Raw genomic sequence first — 25626 nt, forward strand, 5'->3', positions numbered from 1 at the left:
GTATCTGAATCATTGGTTATCAATCCGAGATGGTTTCAAGAAATTTTATTTTTAGATGATTAAACGCTGATTGTAATCGTCAACGGATCTAATGGTTAACGAATAGGCGTTATTGATTTTAAAAGCAATGAATGATAATTTAGGAGGTTTGATATGATAATTCATCATAGAATATGAATGAATACAATTCATGAGAATCAGAATTGAAGAAGGTACAATGTAACATATTAATGTGAGATATAAATATTTCTAGGGTATTGCCTATCCGTTAAAATATTTTCACAATTAACAGTTTGTACAAAAGAGTTTTAATTACAGTCTTTATGAAAATATACATACATATATATTTTCCTTCCGATGTAATCATGGATTTAATATAATATTAAACTCATTTGATTTACGGTTGAAACGAGAATGAATAATCTCCAAAACCTTTAGAGATTTCATAATTGTCGCGAAATATTTCGCTAATGAAGTTATGAATCAATACATTCATCGTTACACTTGATTTATTATGATATGGAGTTTATTGTGTTGAAGCAGTGATTAACAATTGTTAAGTCATTAATGAACGGTGTACATCATAGCATATTAGTGATATGAATTAACCAAGTAGTAAATACTAGTTGAGATTCACACGTAATTGCTTAGTACGACAAGATTTATTATTGTTCCAAATCATATATATATATATATATATATATATATATATATATATATATATATATATATATATATATATATATATAAGGTATACATATATAATTCTTCACAAAGAATGAGTCAATACATCTTAACTCATTATTACTGATATTCCTTGGTATCTATGGGCGTATGATGTTGATATCCGAGGTACCGAGTGTGATGTTGAGGCGTGGGATGCGGATGTTGTTGTTGATGAAGCTGATGCTGTTGGTGGTGATGTTGATGGTATTGGTGGTACTGGTTATGCTGCTGGTGCTGCTGCTGGTGTTCGTAGGTTTCGCACCATATTCTCCAGAGCGACTACTCGAGCGCGAAGCTCGTTGACTTCTTCTACTATTCTGGGATGATTGGTGGTTGGAACAAGGGGGTGAATAAGATTTAGAATCTTCGATATTATATATTCGTGACGGGATACCTTGGAAAGAAGAGAGAAAATGGTGTTTCGGACTGGTTCACCGGTAAGCGCTTCAGGTTCTTCGCCAAGAGGTGAATTCGGTTGGTGGAAGGGATCACCTTCTTCTTGTCTCCATTGATTGAGTCGGCTATGAACCCATCCCCAATTCATCCAGAATAGATGATGGCTGATTGGTTCGTTTGTTCCGGTTACGCTGCCGTGGGAGCTTGAAGAGTTTGAGAAATTCATATTATATGTTTGGAATAGGGTTTGATATGAAATGGGTATTGAATACCAAATGATATATTCGTCTCCTTGAATACGTATTTATAGCAAAAAGATTTCCGTAATTTACGGAGGAAATTTAGGATAAGTGGTAGACAAAGTTTATAGACATGATAATATATGATAAGATATGATGTGTCATCCATTTATGTAATAATGGTGGTATGACGTGTTGAGATTTGTAACCAGATATTGATTAAAGAATTTCAATTCGTATACTGTGATAACCCAATAATATTTTCCGGTTCGCAAACCGATGCATAAAGGCATAAGATACGTGAGTGTTTGAAGTAGTAGCAGGAGCTTGTGGACGAACCGTTATCTTCAATAACATATAGAAGTTTGATAAACTTGATAGGTCATAAGTTTGAAAAAAAAATTAAGTGGAATAAAGATGAATATGATATAAATGAAACACTTTATTTTATTAAGAACAAGGCTTTAAACAAGCCTTCTTATTACACGATTCAGGGATAGAAATAGTTTAAGGCCTAGCCTTTGCATAGATAGAAAATAACTAGGAAATATTAAGATTGAAGTAGTCTTCATATTTCTTCTTCTCGTCCTCAACCTCCTTCATAAACTTCTCAAACTTATCGTTCTTCTCCTTTTGTTCCTCATAAAGATACTCGATGTTATCATAAAGATTGGAAACATCATTGTTGATTACATGGTACTTGTGGTCCCTCATAGAAAGTTGATTATTCACGCGGTTTTCCTCCATCTTCAATCTAAAGTCAACATCTTCTCTTAGGTAGGAGAGATATTGCTTCCCCCATCGGGCATTTCTTGTAAGGGTGCAAACCAAAGTCCTACATCGGTTATGGGATAAAACAAATGTATGTATATAATCTCTTTCTTTAGCTCAGCATTTTCCTTCATGAGCTTCTTGATCGCTAGGTCTTTTTCCTTAATTTGAGCATCGATCCTTGCAATATGGCGAATTAGGCCTTCGGTAGTTCTTCGCAGATTCATGATCTCGTACTTGACATCAACTTCATCGTAGGAAGGAGATCGGGATCTTTTCCTTGACGGGCCAGTTTCTTCAAGACGTTTCCTCTTGTCTTTATTTCTTGGGGTTGGATAGTATTGAGGAGACCCATGTGAATCAAGATTAGTATTTGGGCTATAATTTGGTGATGGAGGACCACCAAAGCCATAAGGTGGGCTTTGGACTGGTCTTTCAGTGGAAGATCTTTCAGAATCTTTTTAGGTTGGCTCGAAAAGATTCATTTTGTTCGCTTGATGAGAATTAGACATCCTAATATTAGGAAAGAGATTTTGATTAGAATCTTTAAGTCAAGTATATTAAAGCATAATCGTTAAGATTATGGAGCAATCCTAAGTGCTTTAATTCTAAGGCAGGAAAGGTTATAGTTTCCTAGATTGCTAAGGCACCCTAGCTAACAAGTAAGGCACACATAAAAATGCAATCCTGGTTCTCTATAACAGCCTGGTTATGCTCTGATACCAATCTATCACACCCCCAAATAGGGTCTGGGGTATTTGTGACTAATTATATCAAATCAGAGTTGTATAAACGAGAACGACTCTACATGAGACGTTTTGTTGAGTTTTGCAGCGGAAGATAAATATGTCTTTAATTGATATGATATGTAATGAAGACTCCAAGCATAGCAATCAATCATCATCAAAGCAGTAGATATACAGCGGAAGCAATATTTAAGTACCTGAGAATAAACATGCTTAAAAAGTCAACACGAGGTTGAGTGAGTTCATAGGTTTGTCATAAATAATGATTTCAGTAATAGTGTTAGACCACAAGATTTAGTTTGTAAAGTAGATCTCGCAAGATCCAGTCAAGTTGATCTTCCGCAGGATCAAAAAGTTATGCCAATGCGTGATATTTAGACTAAACGTTCAAGTTTTTGCCCCATGACAAGTTGTGTCTGTCCTTGTCGGTTTAATTTCATTATTAAGTAATGCAATGACTTGGTCAAATGTATCGGGGACGTTACTCCCGATAGGCCTACCCCCAATAATTAAGCATGCCGCAGCAATTAAAAATATCACTGTAGGGACTTAGTCGGACATAGCTGGGTATAGCATAGTTTAACAGTTTGGTACTTGTGTCTAACGTGTAAAAAGTAAAAACAGCATGTGTCTCACCCCAAGTAAAAGTAAGTAAGTTTGCTAGCAATAAAGAGGGGCTATGAATTCACCTTAGTAAGTAGAGAGAGTGTTATTTCTCGAAATAAAGAGTTGAACGAGTGAGCAGGAAAGTCAACCTATTGACATTTAAGAGTAGTTAAGTGTTTTGCCCATGTTTAAGTTTAAGTATGTGTTTAAGTATAGTTTGTTTTACTAAGTTTCTATTCCTAGTAAGTTACTATTTTTATAAAGTTTCCATTTTTAGAAAGTTTCTTATTTTACTAAGTTTCTATGACTAGAGAGTTTCTACTTTTATCAGTGTTTTCCATTTTAGGATACTTGTCGTATTAGATAAGCTTCCAATCACCCCTTTCCCTTCGAATGGCTAATTTAGATCTAGGGGCTTGAGCCATAGGACCCTTTAAATCGGAAATCCAAACCCACTGCCTAGAATCTCATAGAAACCATTCGTCAAGAAAGTTCGAAGATCTATACATCTCTAATACATATCCCAAAATGTTTTTATGTTACAATATAAGTAGTAGGTTATAGGTGCTAGTAATAGTAATAGTGTATACATGTTATTTATTTTATTTTTAATTGCATATAATTTATAACATTATTTACATATTTCGGTAAAAATAATAACCGAAGTAAAAAGTAAAAAGTAAAAAGTAAAAAGTGAAAAGTAAAAAAATAAAAAGTAAGAAAAGAATACTTACTCGTAGTAATTCTTCAAAGAGAGAATGAGAGAAATTTTGGTGTGAGGTTGAATGAGAAATGAGGGGTATTTATACTTGAAAAAATTAGGTAAAAAGAATAAAATAATTAAAAGAAAAAGAAATATTTAATTCTTAATGGGATTTTAAAATTAAAAAGTATTAAATGTTAGGTCATGGGATAATGCACAAAATAAAATAATAAAAGTAGTTTTTCCATTAAAAATTTTAATTAAAAAGTAATTTATTTATTTATTTTAAGGATTTTTTTTATGTAAATAAACAAATTTATTTAATGTTTTTCCAAGAATATTTATCAATAATATTTTATTTTTATTTTTTTTTTATTTTTGTTTTATTTAATTAATAAATACAAATTTTGCATAAAAATAATAAATAATTCGATATTTTGTATTTTTAATAATAATTATGATTTTAATTATTAAACTATAGTTTTAGTAAGTTTGTAAATATTATTACATTTATATATAATTGGATTTATTATATAGTTAAATATATAATAAATTAAATAAATAATAAAAGTGATACAAAGTTTATATACTTAGTTAAATTATGTCAAATTATATAAATTAATAATATATTATTTATTTAAGCGTACATTGTTGACTAAAAATTACTATTCGGTCAATATTTAATTGTATATAACAACCCTTAATACATATAGTCAGACATATAACCCTAGTGTTAATTCGGTAATTTAGAAGTCGAAAAGTGAGGGTTGTTACACAGCAACTCAGCCCCGAATGGCAAACTTACCATGTCAATGGTCAAAGATGCCCTATTCAGTGAAGAGGCAAGGAGAAAAGACATGGGCACAGATCAGACCCATGCCTTTGTCACATAGAATCGGGGGAGACAGCGAATAAGTAGCAAAAATAAATGGAGAGGCAGAAGCAAGAGCAGGGGCAGGTCAGCTGATGGTAGAAAACCGACATATAAATGTCATCATTGTGGATTAGAGGGACATATGAAGAAGAACTGCTATAGATTAAAAGAGGAACAAGGTCAAAGCAGTTCACAGCCGAAGAATAAGGGTGGAGAAACATTAGTTGCTATCATAGGTGATGTAGCTTATTGTTCAACCCATGATGAGACATGCCTTCACGTCTCACGAGAAGACACAGAATGGGTGGTAGATACTGCAGCTTCCTACCACGTGACTCCATACAAGGAATACTTCACAACATACAAAGCTGAAGACTTTGGAGCTGTGAAGATGGGAAATTCCAGTTCCACTGAGATTGTCGGAGTTGGTGATGTCAAGATAAAGACAAGTTCCGGGAATACAATCACTTTGAAGGATGTCTGCCATGTGCCAGATCTTCGGCTGAATTTACTTTCCGGAGTAGCTCTCGACAAACAGGGCTATGATAGTCATTTCAGTAAAGGCACATGGAAATTGTCAAGAGGCACTATGATAGTCGCTCGAGGACACATTTGTGGCACACTATACAAAACTCATGTGAAGATCTGCACAGACAGTATTAATGTGGCAGAAAAGGAGGCTTCACAAAATTTATGGCACCAGAGACTCGGTCACATGAGTGAGAAAGGGTTGTCTACCCTAATAATGAAGAAGCTTATCAATGTAGACAAGGACGCTACACTAGATCCTTGCAATAATTGTCTGTTTGGTAAGCAGCATAGAGTCTCGTTTAATTCATCTTCAACGAGGAAATCAGAGTTACTCAGTCTGGTACACTCTGATGTTTGCGGTCCCTTGGAGGTTGAATCAATTGGCGGCAATCGATACTTTCTGACGTTTATCGATGATACTTCTCGAAAGGTGTGGGTATATTTCTTACGGACGAAGGATCAGGTTTTCGATTACTTCAAACAATTCCATGTCATGGTTGAACGTGAGACAGGAAAGAAGTTAAAGTGTCTTCGATCCAACAACGGTGGTGAATACTCTTCCAGGCAGTTCGATGCCTATTGCAGATCATATGGCATCCGACATGAGAAGACAGTTCCACGTACCCCTCAACACAATGGTATAGCAGAAAGAATGAACCAAACAATCATGGAACGTGTTCGAAGCATGCTCAGTATGGCTAAGCTGCCAAAGCCATTCTGGGGAGAAGCAGTCAGAGCCGCATGTTACTTGATCAACCGATCTCCATCAGTACCACTGAATTTTGAAGTTCCGGAGAAACTTTGGTCTGGAAAGGATCCATCATACTCTCACTTAAGAGTATTTGGATGTTTGGCGTACGCACATGTATCCAAGGAGCTCAGGCAGAAGTTGGATGCAAGGACCACTCCATGCATATTCATAGGCTATGGAGATGAAGAATTTGGATACAGATTATGGGATCCAAAGGAGAAAAAGGTGATCAGAAGTAGGGACGTGGTGTTCCATGAAAGCCAGACAGTAGAAGATATTGAAAAGCCCACAATATCTCAGAAGTCAAATGTTGCTGCTCAGGTGCCAGAGGCAACAACGGAATCATTCATGAGAAATGAATTTTCAGTGCAGGAAGAAATGCCAGAAGTAGAAGATAATGAGGAAAATGACGGTGCTGAGCAGGGGGAGCCACAACCCCATCTGCCAGACGCTCCAGCACCATCACAAGGTCAAGATGATGGTGCATCTCCTCAGAATGTTCTAGAAGTTCGTAGATCTGAACGAGGTCGGATTCCATCGAGTAGATATCCAGAATCCTAGTACCTTCTACTTACTGAAGATGGAGAACCAGAGAGTTTTCATGAAGCAGTATCTCATAAGGACAAAGAAAAATGGTTGCTCGCAATGCAGGATGAGATGGATTCTCTGCAAAAAAATCAAACTTATGAGATTGCAGAACTTCCACGCGGGAAAAAGGCACTGAAATATAAATGGGTGTTCAAGCTGAAAAAGGATGGCAGTGGAAAAGTGGTGAAATACAAAGCACGACTTGTAGTCAAAGGATTCCAACAAAAGGAAGGGATTGATTTTGACGAGATATTTTCACCAGTAGTCAAGATGACTTCAATTAGAGTCATACTTGGATTGGTCGCAAGTATGAACTTGAAGCTTGAACAGATGGATGTAAAGACAGTTTTTCTTCATGGAGATTTACATGAAGAAATTTACATGGAGCAGCCGGAAGGTTTTGAGGTTTCAGGAGATAACCTCGTATGTAAGCTGAAGAAAAGTTTATATGGTTTGAAGCAGGCACCTAGGCAGTGGTACAAGAAGTTTGACTCGTGCATGGTGAGTCAAGGGTACAAGAAAACTGCAGCAGATGAGTGTGTCTACATCCAGAAGTTTTCTGATGGAAATTTCGTTGCTCTTCTACTATATGTAGACGATATTTTGATCGTAGGGAAAGACGCAATGAAGATCAACCAGCTAAAGAAGGAACTCTCTAAGTCTTTTGAAATGAAAGACTTAGGACAGGCTCAACAGATTTTGAGAATGCAGATAACCCGAGACATGAAGAATAAAAGGTTATGGCTATCTCAGGAAAAGTATATTGAACGAGTGCTTTCACGTTTCAATATGAACAATGTCAAACCTGTTAGCATTCCATTAGCCAACCATTTCAAGTTAAGTAAGAGATCATGTCCCTCAACCAAGGAAGAGATCGGGGAGATGTCGTCAGTACCATATTCTTCAGCAGTTGGAAGTTTGATGTATGCAATGGTGTGTACAAGGCTCGATATTGCTCACGCAGTGGGAACAGTGAGTCGTTTTCTCTCCAACCCTGGGAAAGAGCATTGGGAGGCGGTAAAATGGATTCTCAGATATCTTAAAGGTACAACGAAGATATGTCTTTGTTACGGGGGAGCTGATCCAATCTTGGAAGGCTATACAGATGCGGATATGGCCGGAGATCCTGATAGTAGAAAATCTACTTCAGGATTCATTTACACTTTTTCAGGGGGAGCTGTTTCATGGCAGTCAAGACTACAGAAGTGTGTTGCATTATCCACAACTGAAGCAGAGTATATTGCTGCCGCAGAAGCTGGAAAAGAAATGTTGTGGTTAAAGCGTTATCTCCAAGAATTTGGAATCAAGCAAAAGGAGTACAAGGTGCATTGTGACAGTCAGAGTGCTCTAGATTTGAGCAAGAACTCCATGTACCATTCCCGTACAAAACATATTGATATTCGCTATCATTGGATACGCGAGGTAATTGATCGACAACTGTTGAGACTAGTGAAGATCCATACAAAGGAGAATCCTGCGGATATGTTAACAAAGGTGGTGACTCGAGAGAAGTTGGAGGTATGCAGAGACATAACTGGTATGTTTGTGGATTCGGCTGGAGGGGGAGAATTGAAGATTTCCAGCCTACAATCTAGAAGCCCACCTTCTAGATATTCAAAGTAGGCAACCTTGACAACTCATATGGAAGTATTAAAGTTGATAACGATGACGGCCGCCAACCTTCTCCGTTCACACCATTCCACCGCCATAGAATTTTTACTATAAATAGAGGTGCAAACCTCAGTTGTAAATCATCCCAAATCACTCAGAGAAGTGTAATCACAACCTAGATAGTGTGTGTGAGTTTTAGAGTTTTTTTTTTTAGAGTTTTGTAATACTCTGTAAATCTATTCTTGTGAGTAATAGAGTTGTTTTTCTCTCAAATTTGTATCTCACAACGTCAAGGCGATCCTCTCTTCCTAACACATACAGGTTATGTGCTTATAAATTGTATCAGATGTTGATGAAATAAACGAGTCAAGCTCGACCTCGACTAGCTAGGCTCGAGCTCGGCTCTTTTAGCAATTATAGGGCTTGAGCTCTAGCGTTATCGTTTCGTGCCTAATATATTATTTTTACGTTCGTTTCGTTTAATATTATACAAGCTAGAGCTCGACTCGTTAATATACATTTTTTCTGAACGCCATATATGATTATATAGAGTAATAGTTATTATAATTAAATATATACATATTAAATTATTAATAATTTATTCACGTTTACGCTCGCGAGTTTGTTCGAGCTTGAGAAAAGAAACTCATGCCGAACTCGTTTAGAATCGGCTCTAATCAAGTGTTAGCTAGCCGAACTCAAGTAACTCATGAGTAGCTCGGCTCATTACGTAAGACCATTTTAGCCCCGCAACATGTTAATTATATAAGTTCAATGAGTTTTTTGGTACTATAAAAATAGTTGGTGATTTAGAGGTCACTCATTTATGTAGACATTGTTTCTTTTTAACGTTCGGGTGTGGGACAAGATTACCGAACAATTTACTCCTAGAAATAGTATACCTGAATCATGCTGAATAGTAGAACAAGAATGAGTGTGCAGAACAAAAATGGCCATAGGAAGTTGAAATCATATCCTCTTTTAGCTACCCAGAAAGTGAAGAGTGTGAGGCTAACCACCAATACCATGGTCAAAATACTTGCCTCCAATATGACGTTAGCTGCGAACAAATACAAATAACGAAATTAATGGAGTTTATCGTTTTCAAATACTCCTTTACGACAATCAATGTTGTGTCTTACGAATAAAACATTCGAATGAATTCATTACCTTTGGAAAACACGCAAGCAACCCCGACCATAATAGAGAATAAAACAGTAAACACACCCAAAAGGATGATATTCGTAGGATGGCGACTCATAAAGTAGCTCATCGTAAACATAACTGCAAAAAATTTCATAAATAAATAAACAGAAGAGTCAAGTGCATCGAAAATAAGGTCATGATCGATCTCTACACCATCATTTTTCACTAAATGTGCTATAAAACACTTTGAAACAAATTTAGTGATCACTATAGATACAAATAGAGGTATACGGATTACCTCAAAAAATAAAAAATAAAAATTAAAAAAAGGAGTTGTGATCATTACCTATGATTGTAATAATGAAAATGATGAGGTACACAATGAGACCCATTCTAGTACGAAAAAACTGGTTAATTCGTGGAGTTACAACAACTATAGAGGCTACGATAACTGTTAACAACAATTGTAACGTCAAGATCGAATAAACTTTTCGAATGAACCCCCAACGAAGTTGAGGATCTTCCATTTGTGTTGGATAATGCTTCCCGGCTTCAATGTCATGTTGCTTCCTTTTCCCCATGATTATACTTTAGATACTAATTATACGTATATATTTCGATCTCTAACGTTTCTATTATATCTATACGTAAGTAAACCTTATGATTAATATGAAAATATTATTTATCGATCAACCACACTGTGATTGATGAATGTATCTGAACGTTATGATACGTACAGAATCAACCACAGGAGGCAGAGATAAATATATTTTCACATTCGTCAAAATCAGACAGATAGGATGTAAGACCATAGATATTGGTGATTGTGACGTGGAGTGGTTGAGATGCACTTTTTGGGAAAAAACTGTGACTGGGCCATGACATTTTGGGGGGAGTTGTAATGGGGGGCTTTTGTCATGGTAAGACAGTGACGTGACATTTTATTTTTCTTATTTTTTTAATTGTTTTTAAATTATTTTTTTATTTTATTTAATACAAAATATAAAATAAACTAGACAAAAGTACATTAATTATTTAAAAAAATAAAATTACAATTAAAAAAAATACACGCAAAAAATAAAAAAACATTACAATAAATTATTAAAAAAAAACACTAGTTATGCATCGAGCGAAAGTTTGGCGGGGGGTTCCAAATATGAGCCGTTAAATCTTCACGAAGTTGATCATGCACGTCTCGATCGCGAATCTCTTTCTCTCGTGATCGACGATCTTTGACCCTTCTCCGAATATTGCGACGAGGCCGGTTTTCGGGTTTATCTAACCATTCTTGTTCCCAAGTACTTAACGCAAACCCGTTATCTTCTTGTATCATGTTGTGCATAACAATACAACTATACATTATCCTTCTCATCTTATTAACACTCATAACTCGTGCCGGTGTTTTTAAAATCGCAAACCGACCTTGTAGAACACCAAATGTACGCTCAACATCCTTTCTAGCACTCGCTTGAAATTTAGTAAATTTTTTTCTAGGCTCTTCAATAGGAGTCGTATACCCCTTTATTAGTGTTGTCCAATCGGGATATATCCCGTCCGCCAAGAAGTAACCAAAGGGATACTGGTTTCCGTTTACTTCAAACGGTGAAGGTGCGGCTCTATCCTTACGAAGGGAATCAAACAACGGAGAATGATTTAACACATTAATGTCATTGTTTGAACCCGCCATCCCAAAAATCGCATGCCATATCCACATATCGTATGAAGCAACCGCTTCAAGCATGATCGTCGGGTGACCGTGATCACCTCTCGTATATTGACCTTTCCATGCAACGGGACAATTTTTCCATGCCCAATGCATACAGTCAATACTACCCAACATTCCCTTGAAACCATGTTTCTCCTCGTGCGCCGAATACAACCGAGCAATGTCAGTTGCATTAGGCTTCCTCAAATATTCCCACCCATATAAGTCAATTATACACTTGCAAAAATTATTTAAAGTAACATGACCCGTTTTTTCCGCCATTTTAATATATTCATCAAATATATCCGCGGTCATCCCATACGACAATTGCCGTAACGCGCAAGTTATTTTTTGAATAGTTGAGAAACCAAGACGTCCATGTGCATCCGGACATTGTTGGAAAAAAGTAAAATGATCGGGGGCATTAGGAGTATAAGAGTGTTGAAGAATACCGTCTTTGATACGGAGAAATAAAACTTTGCGCATCCGAAATCGTCTCTTGAAAATGTTGTCCGGAAACGTCGGATTTTCACAAAAGTAATCGTTCCACAATAATTGACCCGCTGCTTCACGATCTCTATTTAAAAAACGTCGTGGTTGTCTTTGAAAACGAGTTCTTGGTTGGATTTCTTCCTCTTCTTCGGACGACGTTGAATCGAATAACAAATCGATACTTAAGGCTAAAAAATCCATATTTTTAATTTCTAAAACAAAAAAAAAAATATAAACTTTTATATATATGTGAGTGTGTAGTGAATAAAAGTGTGTGAAAAATGAAATTAAAGAGTGTATTTATAGAAGAAAAAAAGAAAAAAAAGAAAAAAACAACGGCTAGCTGTAACGGCTATGAAGTTTAGACCAATCAAAACGTGCCACGTCCTCTACTATTCCGTTTGTAGCAGCGTTTTTCCAAGACAAACGCGCCGCCACAAGCGCTCACAAACGCCCCATTCCGGGCGTTTGTAGGCGGGATAGGGTGACATACGCCCGCGTTATCTGTGGTCTAAGTTTCTTAGTTTTCAAGAATGATGACGTATGGTTTAGCCCAATTAGGGTCTACACAATTAACTTAGGCCCCAAGTCAATTAACCCTAATTCTCATCTATAAATACGGGGCAAAACCTACATCAAGTTCACAATCTCCCAATCGTATACAACTCTTACTCTCTCAATGAAAGCACCACCTTATACGATTATTCGATCACACCGCAACGCCGCCACCGCAAGTCCACAACTCACACGGCAGTTATCGCCGGATCTTCTCCACGATCGTCTTCACGATCGCAACTCTAGGGTTTTTACCTACGGGTCTTGTAGGGTTTTTTCTCCCTTTGCCGTCGATAGGGTCCGACTATCGACCGGCGGGCAATTCGTTGGCCACCCTCCCGAGATCATCATCTCGGGTACGGGTTATTCACGGTAACCGGACCGGATATCAACGACGTTGACTCCTAAAAAAACCCTTTCGCATTGATGTCCGTGTGTATGTTTTCCCTTGGAAAAAATATGCATGAACATTTGGCGCCCACCGTGGGGCACGATGCATTATGTCTCGTGTTTCTACCGTCTATCATTCGGTTTGAGAAGGTTTGTCTTTTCTTATTGAGCTTTTAATTCGTTATATGCGGTTTAAGTACAAGAATATTTAGCGCAGATGTTCGCGCGCTTGCGCAACTGTCCACGCGCTTTTGTCCAGGTTACGCACACTTTGCGCACAAATGTCCGCGACTTTAGAAGCAATTTTCATGCGGTTTTACGCATGGTAGTTCACGCGGTTTCCCTGCGCACTCTGCATGCGGTTCTTTGCGCATCTGTTCGCGGGTTTACGCACAGTTGTTTGCGCAGGCTCATGTGAACTTATTTTCCGCAGCATAATGAGAAGTTCGATACGATACTTGTCAAAAATATCATGTCGAACTTGGGGGACTTGATGATGTAGGGTTTAGCCCAATTAGGGTCTACACAATTAACTTGGGCCCCAAGTCAATTAACCCTAATTCCCATCTATAAATATGGGGCAAAACCTACATCAAGTTCACAATCTCCCAATCGCATACAACTCTTACTCTCTCAATGAAAGCACCACCTTATACGATCATTCGATCACACCGCAACGCCGCCACCGCAAGTCCGCAACGCACACGGCAGTTATCGCCGGATCTTCTCCACGATCGTCTTCACGATCTCAACTCTAGGGTTTTTACCTACGGGTCTTGTAGGGTTTTTTCTCCCTTTGCCGTCGATAGGGTCCGACTATCGACCGGTGGGCAATTCGTTGGCCACCCTCCCGAGATCATCATCTCGGGTACGGGTTATTCACGGTAACCGGACCGGAGATCAACGACGTTGACGCCTAAAAAAACCCTTTCGCATTGATGTCCGTGTGTATGTTTTCCCTTGGAAAAAATATGCATGAACAAAGAATTAAAAAAATGTTCTTCGATGGGGGTCTGTCTAATTTAATAAAGAAAGCCATTTGAAAAAAGAGTTAGGACGCTAAAATCACTCTTAACCGTTACTTATAAATCAAACAAAATTCGGTGAAATATTTCCATTTATATGTTGATGGTTCGTGCATTTTTTTCATCTCGAAAACATTTAGTGCCAACACTCAATGAGACAAAGGCATGGACGAAATTTGGTTTCCAATTTTAGACGGTTACTGATATTTATGTGTTTGGTACCCCATATGTGTTTGATTCAAGAGGCCCAATCTGTAAGACTTGGCCTAAACAGTTTATACCTTCAAGTGGGATGAACGTACGGGTGTAGGTTATTGGTTGGGCCTGGGATAAAAGGGTCGTGACTTGGAGGAGAAGGAACGAAGATTTTACTAGAGATTTATTATAATTATAATTATTTAGTTTCTTTATTGAGGTTATCTTGTTTTAGTATTTAAACTTTTTATCCGCTTGTTTTATATTTATTTATTTTTTATATTACATGTTTATTGAGTAATAAAGAGAGTCGTTGGCCTTTTCTGGATTTTACTCCATCGATTACCTATCTGGTTTGTTTCTCCATTATTTGGTAATCAAAGCTCAGGTAGTAACCGAAAGAATGCATCATGGAGTTTACCGTCGAGTACCACTTCGCAGAGACGCCGATCGAGGCAACGAAGTTAATCCAAGAGATGCTGAAATCGATTGGTTGAATAGAAGAATCGCTGAACTGGAGTTTATTCAATTACGCGAAAATGAAGAAACTGATTCAGATCCTACCAAAAATCATTGGGAATACCAAAACCCATTCGTTGATGTGTCGAGGGGATTCAACAGAGATCATCGTGATGATCTGAAGGGAAGACTCAACAAGATAACTTTATCGATCAGGTATGAAACATTTATCAAATTTTTAACATGGAATACGTTCCGGAAATTATGTTGACTGAAGATACCACACTAGTTTATGTTACTGATAGTGAGGAAGAAGAGGATGATGTTGAAAACATTGTTTATGATGAACAAACCGATGTAAATTCTATCTACTCCTGAATGCAGATTATGAACACGCTGAGGATTTTGATCAAACCTCACAGTTTCATGAATTGAAACAAGTAGAGTTTGCTTTTAACCGCTAAGTTAATCGTACAACGGGTAATAGTCCATTTAAGATCGTTTATAGGGAACATCTTCTTACACCCCTGATTTAACATCGTGACATGTATTAAAAGATGTATCTCGTGGCAGAGAACAATATGCTGATGCTGATTATATTAAGGAGCTGCACCAATATGTTCGTAATCATATTCGTAATCATATTGAGCAACAGAACCAACGCTACAAGAAGCATGCAGATACACATGATAAGCACGTTGTTTTAGATTCGAGGATGTCTTTTTGAAGAAGGGAAGGATGATGCAAATGTGTTTGGTACCCCGTATGTGTTTGATCCAGGAGGCCCAATCGGTACAACTTGGGCCGAAACAGTTTATACCTTCAAGTGGGCTGAACGAACGGGAGTAGGTCAATGGTTGGCCACGGATAAAGGATCTTGACTTGGAGGAGAAGGAAAGAAGATTTTAGCAGAGATTTATTCAATTATAATTATTTAGTTTTCTAATAAAGTTTATCTTGTTTTAGTGTTTAAACTTTTTTATCACCTTGTTTTATATTCAGCTTTTTTATATACATTACGTGTTTATTACGAGTAATAAAAAGAGCTACTGGCCTTTTCTGGGTTTTACCCTGTCGATTACCTATCTGCTTTGGTCCTCCATTAGTTTCATAGATATTCAATAGATTTATATTCATATATATACATTATTATTAATTTCAGGAATAACTAATAATGAAAACGTGCATGTTTTACGTATCACAAGATTTGTTATTAGATGACATACTTATAAGTGATTTTACATTCAAATCTTACTAAGAGCATAGCATATCCTGTGATACAAAAGAAAAAGGTTAGAAACAATAATGTGATAATCCGATTAGGACGTATGTATATCTCACTCGTCAAATAGTCTTAAGAGGGAAAAACCACGTAACATTATTCAAGCCCAGTCTCTAATAACGGACTTGTACATGAATTGTGAATAAAGCCCAAATACGGGAATGGACAGCTGCTCAACCCGTACAAGCCCAGAACAAACTTTGCCAGAGTAAAGATAATGATCGAAACTGTACATGTACACTAAAGAAGAGAATTATGGTCAATTATTGTCATTGGCTAAAGACGGCATCGTCTTATTATTATTATTATTATATTTTGTCTAAACAACGTGTTTAGTATTTTTTTTTTTTTTTTTATACACTAAAGTACTAAAAATTATGATCGTTTTATGTTGTAAAGTTTGTCGTTTGGCTCAAGATGGCGTCGTATTTACTCTTTAATTTTTGTTTTAAATATGTTTAGCCACTTGTGTCATGCCTCCATAGTTTATTAATAAAAAGTTGAGATTTAATTTATTTCGATAACAAAAATAATAATTATAATTAATTAGTAATTACAATTATATTATAAATAATAAGTAATAATTAATAATCTCATCTCATTCTCTAATATAAGAAAATGGTAATTAAGTCATATTTATTATAAAATTAAATTTTGACCATTCATATAGCTCTCAACTGCAGATCTCAAATCTCAACCTTTAATTTAGTAATGATGTTATAACTAGAAAAAAATTCGACCGCGCGTTGCTGCGGTTGTATTCAACGCTCGATCGAATTTGGATATACGTTGTTTGGTATCTAATATATTTAATAAGTTGGGTTGTTTGTTGTACGTGTATGTATATGTATGAAATATAGCCCGAAATATTTAGTGTTTTTTAACGATGTCCGTTTCGCGTATAGCTAGTCGCGTTTGAAATGTCCCGTTCATATTGATTATAAACGTTCCATATTAATTGATTTTGTTGAGAGGTTTTGACCTCTATATGAGACGTTTTTCAAAGACTGCGTTCGAGTTTAGAACAAACCATAACCTTTAAAATATTACGACGATTATCAAATAATGATAATCTAAAATATAGCGTTTTTCACACGAGCATTACATAATGGTTTACAATAATATTACACATCAACATAAGTCTTCGAATGCAGTTTTTAAACAATATTATACACGCATGGACTCCAAATCTTGTCCTTAATTTAGTATGCAATAGCGGAAGCTCTTAATAATCACCTGAGAATAAACTTGCTTAAAACGTCAACAAAATTGTTGGTGAGTTATAGGTTTAACCTACATATTATCAAATCATAATAATAGACCACAAGATTTCTCATTTTTCATAAATATCATTACACTCGCAAGTGCATAAAAATCATTCATATGTTGAACATCTGGTAACCGACGTTAACTTAATGCATATAATATCCCCAAAACAGAACCTCTCGTCTGTATAATAATCTCGAAGTACTAAACCATCCATAACCTGAATGGGGGTTGTTAAACCCAATAGATCTATCTTTAGGATTCGCGTCAATTAGGGGCCATTTCCCTAATTCTTAGGCTACCAGACTTGAAGGGCGATATTCGGTTTAATAATCCAACCATAGAATGTAGTTTCGCATACTTGTGTCTATTTTGTAAAACATTTATAAAACTGCATGTATTCTCATCCCAAAAATATTAGATTTTAAAAATGGGACTATAACTCACTTTCACAGATTTTTACTTCGTCGGGAAGTAAGACTTGGCCACTGGTCGATTCAAGAAACTATAACAAATATGTACATATATATCAAAGTATGTTCAAAATATAATTACAACATTTTTAATACATTGTGATGTTTTAAGTTTATTAAGTCAGTTGTCCTCGTTAGTAACCTACAACTAGTTGTCCAAAGTTAAATGTACAGAAATAAATTGATATATATTATCTTGAATCAATCTACGACCCAGTGTATACACGTCTCAGGCTAGATCACAACTCAAAGTATATATATTTTTGGAATCAACCTCAACCCTGTATAGCTAACTCTAACATTACTGCATATAGAGTGTCTATGGTTGTTCCAAATAATATATATACATGGGTCGATATGATATGTCAAAACATTTGCATACGTGTCTATGGTATCCCAAGATTACATAATATATTAGAATACATGTATAATATAATATAAGTTAGCTAGGATATGATTAATATAGATTTGTTACCAATTTTCACGTAGCTACAACAAGAAAAATTATCCAATCTTGTTTTACCCAAAACTTCTTCGTTTTAAATCAGTTTTGAGTGAATCAAATTGCTATGGTTTCATATTGAACTCTATTTTATGAATCTAAACAGAAAAAGTATAGGTTTATAGTTGGAAATATAAGTTACAAGTCGTTTTTGTAAGAGGTAGTCATTTCAGTCGAAAGAACGACGTCTTGATGACCATTTTGAAAAACATACTTCCACTTTGAGTTTAACCATGATTTTTGGATATAGTTTCATGTTCATAAGAAAAATTATTTTCCCAGAAGAACAACTTTTAAATCAAAGTTTATCATAGTTTTTAATTAACTAACCCAAAACAGCCCGCAGTGTTACTACGACGGCGTAAATTCGGTTTTACGGTATTTTTCGTGTTTCCAGGTTTTAAATCATTAAGTTAGCATATCATATAGATATAGAACATGTGTTTAGTTGATTTTAAAAGTCAAGTTAGAAGGATTAACTTTTGTTTGCGAACAAGTTTAGAATTAACTAAACTATGTTGTAGTGATTACATGTTCAAATCTTCGAATAAGATAGTTTTATATGTATGAATCAAATGATGTTATGAACATCATTACTACCTCAAGTTTAGTAGGTAAACCTACTAGAAGTGACAAGAAATGATCTAGCTTCAAAGGATCTTGGATGGCTTGAAAGTTCTTGAAGTAGAATCATGACACGAAAACAAGTTCAAGTAAGATTATCACTCGAATTAAGATAGTTATAGTTATAGGAATTGAATCAAAGTTTGTATATGAGTATTACCTTGATTTAGAATGATATCTTACTGTAAACAACAAGGATTTCTTGAGGTTGGATGATCACTTTACAAGATTGGAAGTGAGCTAGTAAACTTGGAAGTATTCTTGATTTTATGAAACTAGAACTTGTAGAATTTATGAAGAACACTTAGAACTTGAAGATGGAACTTGAGAGAGATCAATTAGATGAAGAAAATTGAAGAATGAAAGTGTTTGTAGGTGTTTTTGGTCGTTGGTTTATGGATTAGATATAAAGGATATGTAATTTTGTTTTCATGTAAATAAGTCATGAATGATTACTCATATTTTTGTAATTTTATGAGATATTTCATGCTAGTTGCCAAATGATGGTTCCCACATATGTTAGGTGGCTCACATGGGCTGCTAAGACTGATCATTGGAGTGTATATACCAATAGTACATACATCTAAAAGCTGTGTATTGTACGAGTACGAATACGGGTGCATACGAGTAGAATTGTTGATGAAACTGAACGAGGATGTAATTGTAAGCATTTTTGTTAAGTAGAAGTATTTGATAAGTGTCTTGAAGTCTTTAAAATGTGTATGAATACATATTAAAAAACTACATGTATATATATATATTTTAACTGAGTCATTAAGTCATCGTTAGTCGTTACATGTAAGTGTTGTTTTGAAACCTTTAGGTTAACGATCTTGTTAAATGTTGTTAATCCATTGTTTATTAAATCAAATGAGATGTTAAATTATTACATTATCATGATATCATGATGTATTAATATATCTTAATATGATATATATACATTAAATTGTCGTTTCAACGATAATCGTTACATATATGCCTCGATTCAAAATTCTTAAGTTAGTAGTCTTGTTTTACATATGTATTTCATTGTTAACATACATAATGATATATATAATTATCATTTTATCATGTTAAATATAGTGTAACAATATCTTAATATGATACATATGTATTCAGTAAGACGTTGTAATAACGATAATAGTTATATATATCGTTTCGAGTTTCTTAACTTAGTAGTCTCATTTTTATGTATATAACTCATTGTTAATATACATATGGAGATACTTACTTATCATAATCTCATGTTAACTATATGTATATCCATATATATATATATATATATATATATATATATATATATATATATATATATATATATATATCATCATGTAGTTTTTACAAATTTTTAACGTTCGTGAATCGCCAGTCAACTTGGGTGGTCAATTGTCTATATGAAACTCATTTCAAATAATCAAGTCTTAATAAGTTTGATTGCTTAACATGTTGAAAACATTTAATTATGTAAATAACAATTTCATTTAATATATATAAACATAGAAAAGTTCGGGTCACTACAGCGTTGTGTTCGTAAAATTATTTCGAGTTGAACGGTGGTCTCGAAAAACTTTAACTCGCACCGAGCGAGAAGATAGGCCCGTTAAAAATTCGGGTGGAATTAGTTTATTTTATTTTAATAAAATTATATATTTACACTTTCTACCCCTAAAAAATGTAAACTTGAGGGATCGTTGTGTAAATTGAGCCAAAGTTGAGGGACCGATTGCAGTGTGAACGCAAACTGGAAACGACAATTCGAAACAACTGAAACGACGAAATATGGCGTGCCTATTAGTATATAGTATAATATAATAATATAATATAATAATATAATATAATTTAATATAATATAATATAATATAATATAATATAATATAATATAATATAATATAATATAATATAATAATATAATTTTCTCTCTCCTCATACCAATTATTAATTTGTTTATCTAAATCCCAACATTCGTCGATTTTAAATAAACTCGATTACTGCTCAACCACCTCCCACCACCACCACCCATCACCACCTACCACCAGTTTCACCGACCAGGGCCAACCCCGGGGCATCGCCGAACCCCGAGCCATCGCCGAACCTCCAGGACACCCCCGAAGCAACAGTGTACCACCGGACCATTGGGCCACCCTGGGACCCTCGGGCCACTAATGCCAGATCACTGGTCCACCCCCGAACCACCATGACACCCCCGGAACACTAGACCATCCCGGGACTACCTAGCCAGATGTCCAGCCACATGTCGCACTCTGATTGGTCTGTTAGATTCCAAACAAATTGTTGGATTCAAGAGATTACAATTCTTGATTCGTAATGTATTTGTTTTCTATTTTTCTTACTTTTCATTTATTATATTATACTCTTTTCGTCTCAATTTAATAGTTCAGTTTTTCTTTTTGAATTGACTTAAATTAACTGTCCAATTCAATAAATAGATAAAAAATGTTAATGTAACTCTTTTTATACACTTACTTCATGCATGTAAAACAAAAAATATACGTAAAAAGTAAAAACTAAGGGGTACACTATAAAGTTGAAAAATGAACAATGTGATAATTATGTGGACTATTAATTTGGAACAGACACTATACCAATTTTGATATGTCTATTGTAATTATATACTATAGAATAAATGTTTAATGTATATAGTGAAATCAAGCATTGTTACAAAGAATTTGACGTGGCAATGTGCGAATCATCTATACTAATAAAGCAATGTTTAAATTATCGAGTGAAATCATTTCCCTCATCAACGTGCAGAATATTTATTCACTCATTTAAAATAAAATTCATATAATTTTTAAAAACTCTCAAGTTTTACCCATTAATAGAACTACATCTCTATTCTCGAGGTTTAAGTAGTTCGTTTAGTTACTTCTTAACTAGTTTGTTTAAAATAATAAAACAAATTATCATTGTTTTTTCGACTGTAAGTTCTTTTTAACCTACTTGGACCGATAGCAAAACATGTATATATGTAAAGTGTATTTACACTATTGGGTCGTTTTAAAATTTCGTTGGCCTATCTTGCACACCCTCAAAAAAGCCCTTTGTGAGCCTAATATGTACTTTAGAATATATATTGTTTTTTACCAAAATGTATAAATATACCTCCTTCTTGTAAACATTGTATTTGCATGTGTGCAGTTTATTGAACATGTATATGTAGTGACCCGAACTTTTCCATGTTTATATATATTAATTGAGATTGATATTTACATGATTAAATGTTTCCAACATGTTAAGCAATCAAACTTGTTAAGACTTGATTAATTGAAATAGGTTTCATATAGACAATTGACCACCCAAGTTGATCGGTGATTCACGAACGTTAAAACTTGTAAAAACTATACGATGACATATATATGGTTATATATATAGTTAACATGTTTTTATTATAAGTATGTATCTCATTAGGTATTTTAACAATGAGTTATATACATAAAAATGAGACTATTAATTTAAGAAACTCGAAAACGATATATATAACGATTATCGTTATAACAACGTCTTACTAGGTACATATGAATCATATTAAGATATTGATACACTTGGTTAATTATGTTAAATGATAAGTAAATATATTATTAAGTGTATTAACTGTAACAGACTGAAACCCGAGCTAGTTGTAAGTTGTCTATCTTGCCCTTAGGGTTATGCTTAGTTTTAAGTGCTTTTATTTTAATTATTTTATTGGTGTTATTTTATTAATTGGTTAAGACCAGTTTGTGACAAGGGTCCCAGAACAGGTTTGTTTATTTTATTTGGACCTCGTTTGGGCTACCTAATCTTGTGCGAAAGATTTTAGATAACTGGTAAATACCCGTGTGTGATGGGGTATTATTTTTTTTAACACATAAAAGTGTAATATCTAGATATTTCCATCCATTTCACATTATTTCCCAAAAACTAGTACGTACCTAACTTATTTCCTCTCAAATCCTAAATTATTCCAAGCTAGAAATTTGATTGTAAGGCTTTAAGGATTGATTCATATCATCCTTGTGATCATCTAATCAGGTTTGTTTACTTGAATCCTTGCTTTGATTCTTGAATAAATGGGTTTTTTTGTGTTCTTGAATAAAAGTGTGATTTTAAGCTTGAATCTTCATATTTGGTGTTTGTTATGCTTAATTGATGTTAGAAATAGCTTATATATATGTTTGGTAGCTTCCATATGCTTAAAATTTGTTCAAAATCGCTTAAAAATTGAGTTTTGGGCAAAAAATCATCAAAATCAGCGAAATTGGTTCGAACCCAGTTTGCTACAGTACCCGAGTTGCTACAGTACCCGAGTTGCTACAGTACCCGAGTTGCTACAGTGTTACTATTCGCTACAGTGTCACTATTTGCTACAGTACCGAGTTGCTACAGTACCCGAGTTGCTACAGTACCCGAGTTGCTACAGTACCGAGTTGCTACAGTGTTAAGTTGCTACAGTACCCGAGTTGCTACAGTACCTGAGTTGCTACAGTACCGAGTTGCTACAGTGTTACTATTTGCTACAGTGTCACTATTTGCTACAGTACTTTTATGAAATTGAAACGGGCGTAACTTTCAAAACGTAACTCCGTTTTTGATGAATAAACTATCGTTAGAATCGTAATAAAGAATACTTTTCAATGGTGAACTTTTAAGAACCTAGATCAAACTGTTTTTGGGTCGGAAAAGGAGTTTTAGTGTGTATGTCGTGTTTTGCACGCACCTGTATGCCATTATTGAATGGAGTCATGATGTAGATTCATAAAATTATGAATATATGGTGTTATGACCTAGTTTATAGTATGATTTGATTATACTATTGATTGAGATATGTATATTGACTTCGTTGTGTTGTTCTCAGGTGATAAGAACAAGGAAGAAGCTCAGAAGTAAGATAACTGAGCTGTAGCTGGTAATCGGTGAGTGGGACTATCTCCGGATAGAGTTTAAGTAGCATATCATGCTACTGTGTTATACTCTTTTACCATGCATAGTATAAAGTTGCCATGTTAGATTATATTGTATGCCTATTGCTGTTTGTGAATTATGTGTACACTGTGTGAATGGCACCAGTCGTGCTTAGGGAGACTGGGGACTCTAGACCGTGCTTAGGAGAGGTCAGAGTTCGTATGAGGTCAACCGTGCTTAGGTGAGGTTGGGTCCATAGGCTACTGATTGTGAGTATAGTGTGAACGATGCACCCCCTGCATCTGGATATCTATACTGTGATTGAGTAGCAGGGACTATCGGTAGACTCAGGCCCGATCAGCTGGGAGTCGTGTGCTCGTACAAGCCGCCGATCCTCGTATTGCCTTATTGTATGCTAGTTGGTAGTTAGCATGTGTTGTTGTTAGTATATAGCTTGTGTGTGACTTAAGCTGTATCTGTTAGATAGATTCCATTCACTTAGCGGTGCGCTAATCCCCCACATATTCTCCCCTTGCAGGTTTAGGTACTGCTAGTCGGGATGGGTGTTGTTGCAGGAGACATGTTTGACAACCCAACTCTGATGTGGACTTTTGTATAAATAATGTTTTGTAATAACGTAACACCGTTGTGTAAAATTAAACTTAATTACTCAGATTAAGGTAATGACGTGACTTATATTGTGTTTGCTAATAAAGTCTTCCGCTGTGTTTAAAAAAAAAAAAAAATGGCCGGTGTTACATTAACAATGAAATACATATGTAAAAATAAGACTACTAACTTAATGATTTTGAAACGAGACATATATGTAACGATTATCGTTGTAACGACATTTAATGTATATATATCATATTAAGAGATATTCGTACATCATAATATCATGATAATATAATAATTTAAAATCTCTTTTGATATTATAAACATTGGGTTAACAACATTTAACAAGATCGTTAACCTAAAGGTTTCAAAACAACATTTACATGTAACGACTAACGATGACTTAACGACTCAGTTAAAATGTATATACATGTAGTGTTTTAATATGTATTTATACACTTTTGAAAGACTTCAATACACTTATCAAAATACTTCTACTTAACAAAAATGCTTACAATTACATCCTCGTTCAGTTTCATCAACAATTCTACTCGTATGCACCCGTATTCGTACTCGTACAATACACAGCTTTTAGATGTATGTACTATTGGTATATACACTCCAATGATCAGCTCTTAGCAGCCCATGTGAGTCACCTAACACATGTGGGAGCCATCATTTGGCAACTAGCATGAAATATCTCATAAAATTACAAAAATATGAGTAATCATTCATGACTTATTTACATGAAAACAAAATTAGATATCCTTTATATATAATCCATACACCAACGACCAAAAACACCTACAAACACTTTCATTCTTCAATTTTATTCATCTAATTGATCTCTCTCAAGTTCTATCTTCAAGTTCTAAGTGTTCTTCATATATTCTACAAGTTCTAGTTACATAAAATCAAGAAAACTTTCAAGTTTGCTAGCTCACTTCCAATCTTGTAAGGTGATCATCCAACCTCAAGAAATCTTTGTTTCTTACAGTAGGTTATCATTCTAATACAAGGTAATAATCATATTCAAACTTTGGTTCAATTTCTATAACTATAACAATCTTATTTCAAGTGATGATCTTACTTGAACTTGTTTTCGTGTCATGATTCTGCTTCAAGAACTTCGAGCCATCCAAGGATCCGTTGAAGCTAGATCCATTTTTCTCTTTTCCAGTAGGTTTATCCAAGGAACTTAAGGTAGTAATGATGTTCATAACATCATTCGATTCATACATATAAAGCTATCTTATTCGAAGGTTTAAACTTGTAATCACTAGAACATAGTTTAGTTAATTCTAAACTTGTTCGCAAACAAAAGTTAATCCTTCTAACTTGACTTTTAAAATCAACTAAACACATGTTCTATATCTATATGATATGCTAACTTAATGATTTAAAACCTGGAAACACGAAAAACACCGTAAAACCGGATTTACGCCGTCGTAGT

The 25626-nt window shown here is 34.9% G+C and overlaps 2 protein-coding genes across 2 annotated transcripts; both read right to left on the bottom strand.

Annotated features, from left to right (window-relative positions):
- Nucleotides 1-8823: 8823 nt before the first annotated feature.
- Nucleotides 8824-10269, bottom strand: LOC139900883 (protein LIFEGUARD 4-like). Its single transcript, XM_071883634.1, has 4 exons — nt 10035-10269; nt 9713-9922; nt 9445-9602; nt 8824-8850 (listed from the first exon to the last, which is right to left on the bottom strand). The coding sequence occupies exons 1-4, from the start codon at nt 10267-10269 to the stop codon at nt 8824-8826; spliced, it is 630 nt and encodes a 209-aa protein (XP_071739735.1).
- Nucleotides 10270-10802: 533 nt separating this feature from the next.
- LOC139900888 (protein ALP1-like) lies at nt 10803-12086 on the bottom strand. The gene has a single exon (XM_071883639.1). The coding sequence runs from the start codon at nt 12084-12086 to the stop codon at nt 10803-10805; it is 1284 nt and encodes a 427-aa protein (XP_071739740.1).
- Between the last annotated feature and the right edge of the window lie 13540 nt (nt 12087-25626).

Source organism: Rutidosis leptorrhynchoides, chromosome 1, assembly GCF_046630445.1.
Source record: "Rutidosis leptorrhynchoides isolate AG116_Rl617_1_P2 chromosome 1, CSIRO_AGI_Rlap_v1, whole genome shotgun sequence".
NCBI lineage: Eukaryota > Viridiplantae > Streptophyta > Magnoliopsida > Asterales > Asteraceae > Rutidosis > Rutidosis leptorrhynchoides.